At 56.3% G+C, this 5288-nt stretch overlaps 1 protein-coding gene across 1 annotated transcript; it reads left to right on the top strand.

Moving 5' to 3' along the window:
* Positions 1–203: 203 nt before the first annotated feature.
* On the top strand, positions 204–3566 carry LOC106695917 (endothelial cell-specific molecule 1-like; the record flags this gene model as incomplete). Its single annotated transcript, XM_014450877.2, has 2 exons — positions 204–363; positions 3396–3566. Coding segments are annotated over exons 1-2 (298 nt in total), but the record flags the coding sequence as incomplete, so codon positions are not given.
* Between the last annotated feature and the right edge of the window lie 1722 nt (positions 3567–5288).

Raw genomic sequence — 5288 nt, 5'->3', positions numbered from 1 at the left:
TCTGCTTCTCGGAGTCGGGGTCTGCTTTGTTGGGTGGTTGATTTTGCTCACTGGCTCCCACATTTGTGACGGGCAGTTTCAGCGTCCAAGTCTGCTTCCGAGGAGGGGCTTTTACCCGGCAGCCCCGACTCCCGCGGTTTGCTCGGCTCCCAGGCGGTGCCCGCAGGCGTGGGGCGGGCGGTGCGGGAGCCCTAACCTGCCCTCTGCCCGCAGACTGCCCCTTCGGCACCTTCGGGATGGACTGCAGGGAGACCTGCCGCTGTCCGCTGGGCGTGTGCGACAGGGTGACCGGCCGGTGTCTGCAGCACCTCTTCCTCCAACAGGCGGCCGCCAGGTCCCCCGACAGAGGTGCTCCCGGAACAGGTGAGCCTGGGGCCGGGACGCGGGCGGGCGTTGCACTGAGGGTCCGAGTAACCGAGGGGGAGTGGGTTGCTCCTGCTGTTTTTTTAAAAAAGATCTTATTAATAATTTAGAAGATGATATAATTTCTCATAAAGCTTACCCAGCTTTTATGGAGGATAAACAAGATCAATGACACCCCCCCAAAAAACACGCCCCAAAACACACCTGTAATAAAAAGAAAAACCAACGAAGACAAAAATGTTCTTGAAACTCTTCAGTGCCTGTCTGATGGACGTGCTACTCGTGGTCGGCAAACTGCGGCTCGCGAGCCACGTGCGGCTCTTTGACCCCTTGAGTGTGGCTCTTTCACAAAATACCACGTGCGGGCGTGCACATACAGTGCGATTGAAACTTTGTGGCTCATGCGCAGAAGTCGGTATTTTGTGGAAGAGCCACACTCAAGGGGCCAAAGAGCCGCATGTGGCTCGCAGTTTGCCGAGCCCCAGTTTGCCGGCCACTCTGCTAGACAAAGCCGCTCCTCCCAGCCTCCATACAAGGACTCAGGAAGTCAGGGGATACGGTCTAAGAGCCGAGAGGGAGCACAGAAAACGCGTTTTAGCCAAATGGAAGCGTTTAGTGGCGTAATTCCAAGCATGTTTTCTGTGGACCTCGGAGAGGAGCAGAGAGGCGTCTGTGGCTGGAACTTGGGGATCATCTCTGACCCTCGGCGCGGGGCCGAGGCGGTCCTCACAGGCTGCTCGCCAGCCCACGGTGTCTCTTACTGGGTCGTGGGAACACAGCCGGGGCCGCACGCCCCGCACAGCTTGGCTTTCTTGTTGAATAAATGTCCGGTCCAGTCCAGCTTCGATGGAAAGTAGCTCATTTAAAACGACATGTAGCCACAGAACTAGTATCAGTAAACCACACCCCCCACCCCTTGTATTTAAATACTTGACAATCCAAAGCCACTTTATTTAGGGTTTTTTCCCCGGCCCTTTGCAACTCAAATGAATTAAGATTAGAAATCGCTGGCAAATGGGCTGTTTCCCAGCTCCCCCTCCTTACACATGGGTGCAATTCAGCGCCTTACGATTAAGGGGAAATAATGAGCTTTTATTGTAAGTATGGCTATGCCCTTAAATATTAGTTTAAAATAAAAACCCTTCTTAGCCTATTTGCTGAGTAACGGTGTGACTGACTATTTGATGTGGAAATTTAGATCATTATTAACGTTTCAGCTACTTGTGAATTGTCCCCATGGTCCTTGAAAAGCAAAAAGGAAATGAAGACCTACATTTGTGTGTTGAGGTGGTGTTCACATCATATACATTAACAGTTTTAAAGTGATGGGTTCCGTGGCATTTGGTGTATTCACGACGCCGAGTGGCCACCACCTCGAGATGGTCCCAGGACATTGTTCTCAGCCCCCAATAAAACCCCAGGCCCCAGCCCTCCCCCCCCGCCCCGTTCCTCATGTTCTCCGTCCACAGCCGCGGCTCTGCGCCCGAGAGGGGGTTTGGAAGGTCTGATGCGTTTACTGCGGGGCTCACCCCGCTGTGTGCGGCTCCCTGCCGAGCACTTGGCTGTTTATTTATTTGCTTTCTGAAAACCAGAGGCCAGAGAACCGAGGACACAGCATCACACCCCTCTGCATCGTGTAAGGTCGCACCTAAGCTTTCCCACCGAGAGAAACGAACCCCTCGGGAGCCTCTGTGGTCGGGGATGCGCGTGGGGGAGGCCGGCGAGGGGCCCCTCCCGGTGCCCCCCTGTGTCCGCCCCGCACAGCGCGTCCCCCCCCCCACAGGGCGCGTGCAGGCTCCTGCCCGCAGCCTCGCGAGTGTGGCTATGGTGGCCGCTGTACAGACAGGCGCCTCGGGAGCATTCTGCAGGACGGAAGTGACATTACAGTCACACTCTCTCCCCAAATCCGCGACCAGCTTCTCAGGGAAGCATGTTCTGAGCCAAGGAGTTTCCTTGCAGGATTAGCTAAGGAGCTGGCCAGCGTGTAAGCTCGGGGGCCTCAGGCAGCTCAGGGCCGAGAAGGGGTCCCCTAACCACCTGTGACTGGGCGCCCCGGAGCCCGCAAGCCGCTGTGCGTTTCCTCGCGGGAATTTCGGGGGTTCCCACACTGAGGTTCCCAGGAGGGGGTTTGGGGCCAGGGTCCTGTCCGGGCTTCACGTCGCCTCTGCACAGGCTGTGTGGGCTCCGAGGGTCACCCGCACAGGGGCCCCCGGAGGGCAGGCCCCCCTCATTCCACCAGGTCGTCGCCTCGACTTCCTACCTATTGGGTATAACACCCTTGGCAAGCGAGCTTCCTGGCTTCCTCTCTCTCTCTCTCTCTCTCTCTCTCTCTCTCTTTTTCTCCCCGCTCTCCCCCCCCAGACTGGAAATTCACAGCAACTTTTTGGGGTGCGGGAGGGGTGGCAGCATCTGAGCTGGTCCGTGGCTCACACACGGCGCCTCCAGCTGCCGGAACCTTCCAGCCTCCCGCTTCGTGCATGCGCTGCTGCGGCTGCCAACACCTCGCTCCCCTCAGAAGCAGGAAACCCCCATCCGAGCGCATTCTAAGCGTGACACGCTTTTCTCCCGGAGAGGAGAGCGAGGCCTGTCTTTATAGACGTCCGCCCTTCCGTCCGCCTGGAGCCACACCAAGGGCCTCCTCCTCCTCCTCCTCCTCCTCCAGGCCAGGAGCGCGGGCATCTCCGAGAGCGCTGTCCGCACAGCCCTGCTGACACGCACATGTTCATTAAGCACCTGCTGTGCTCCAGGCACGGGTGTGGCAACAGGCAGAACGCAGCCCTTGCCGTGGCGCTGGTGGTCTGGTGGCAGAGTGAGGTGACACAGGAAAGAAGGAGGAAAGCCGCGCGGGCAGTGCACTGTGAGATGATGTCTCGGTGCCGGGTGGGAAGAGAGGCAGCTCAGGGTGCCCTCGGGGGGAGGCGCGGATCACGGGGAGCGGAGGGCACAGGCAGCGCAGCCCTGCGCGTGCTCAGGGTGTCACTCCTGACCCTGGAGGCCTAACGGCTGGTCCCAGTGCGTTTCTCCCGTTTCAGAGCCTGACGCCGGGTCTGGCGACGGCAACGCCGTGACGCAGGACCTCCGGAGCCAGCACGCCGCCCGCTCTCCCGGCACCAAGTGGTTTAGAGCCCCGCTGACCCCGCGGCGCTCCGAGCAAAGACTGTCTGACGAGCATCGACCCCCAGCCGACACTAGGAACTTCGCTTGTAGCATAGGCCGGTGCACCTTCTGGAGACCAGCAGACTCAGGGCGGGCTCAGAAGTAAGAGCAGCTACTAACACCCTGGCAGCCGCCGCCGCCGAAACCTTAGCCTTTGCAACACATTCGAATGCATGCAGCCGTGTCACATGCGCGTGTAGAGTAGTGCTGAAGGACGGAACGCCACCAGGCCACGCGGGCACGTCAGCCGGAGGAGACAGCCGGGCCGAGGTCACAGCGCGGCCCCGTCCCTCGCTCGGATGTACGTGAACTCTGGGATGCACACCGACGTGTGTCAGGCGGAGGAAGGGCTCGGAGCAAGAGAAGATGGGGGTGGGGGGTGGGGGGTTAGGACAGGCGGGTCCTCCTTGTCACTGTCTCCGTAGAATGTCATTGGGCTTCCTTTCACTTTTGGAAAAACCGAAGCAGAACCGTCCCCGAGGGCCGGGGCGGCGTGCAGCGGGTGGAGTGGGCGTGGCAGCCTCGGACGGGGCGCTCCCGGGCTCGGGTGGCTCCGGCGCCGGCTCTGGCATGCGCACTGGCAGAACCAAGGGGGCTGGGAAGTATGTGGCCCACTTGGGGGAGGTGTGATGGTAAATATTTATGTTTTTGTGCACGGTTGTTAGTACGAGACACCCCCACGCCTATATTTATCACCGTCTTGGGCAAATGAACCTAATATTGTTTAAAATGCTTAGAACAAAGATCCAAGGCACGGGACATTTTTATTAATAATTATAGTAATATTATAGTGAGAACGCATAATAGGAACCTAGAAAATCGAGTCACTGGATTTATCAAATGTCACAAAATGAGCAACAGAGAGAATTTATTTAAAAGTACGTGCAGGGACTCTGACAAGTGTTAAACTTAAAGTAGAAAATAGCTTTAAGGGAGGTTTGGAAAGGAGCCAGTTTCACAGGGAACGCCAGCTGTAAAGCCGAGTTCCTTTCGTACTTTTCACCTTTAAATGCAGTTGGTACACGGAATTATGAGCGCCCCTGGGAGGACCTGTGCGCAAACAGCACTGTTTGCCGGAGTTGGTGGGGAAATATTTGCAGAAGTGTTTTATCTGGAGTAAAGACTTATTTAAGAACTATTTCAGTATTTACCTATGTTTTATTCTCAAAGTTTGCCAACAAAGCCGTGAGTGTGTGTGCCGAGCGGTCTTTGAATGTAAACGGAATAAGCTGTTGGAATTTGTTTTTAAGGGACATGTTTATGATTGTTCAATAAAAAAGCAAGACAGCTGTCCTGAGTCCATTTGTGATTTTGTTAAATCGTTAGAAGTTATTTAAATGGTTCGTTCAATGAACCAGAACTCTTTCATACACATGGAAGGGCGAGTTCCACACCGGAATTTTCTGCTCCAGATCAGCATCTGGGGTCAAAACCAGCATGTCTACTTCTTTGCCTCCCAGTTTTTGTCTGCTTGTGCCTCACAGCTTCCTACCAGTGATGTACCGATGTATGAGCCCATTCTACAGAGGGGAACACAAAGGCCAAGGAGACTCTGCCGGTGCTCCGAGGTAGGCGACCCTCGGTGCTCGTAAAGGACAGGCGGGCGCTGTTGAGGCTCGAGGGCTGCGCAGCGAGGAGTGCGGAGGTCCCCTCAGCCTGGCGGGCAGGTGATGGACGCGCTTCCAGGGAACTGATACAGCACGAAGACACTTTTATCTGTATTAGGGGAAGCATCCAGTTTGCCTGAATTAATCCCCCCCCGTTTTGTT

This window comes from Myotis lucifugus, unplaced genomic scaffold (genome assembly GCF_000147115.1).
Source record: "Myotis lucifugus unplaced genomic scaffold, Myoluc2.0 scaffold_4697, whole genome shotgun sequence".
Lineage (NCBI taxonomy): Eukaryota > Metazoa > Chordata > Mammalia > Chiroptera > Vespertilionidae > Myotis > Myotis lucifugus.
The sequence above is the reverse complement of the archived record's forward strand: the minus strand, read 5'-3'. Positions and strand labels throughout refer to the sequence as shown.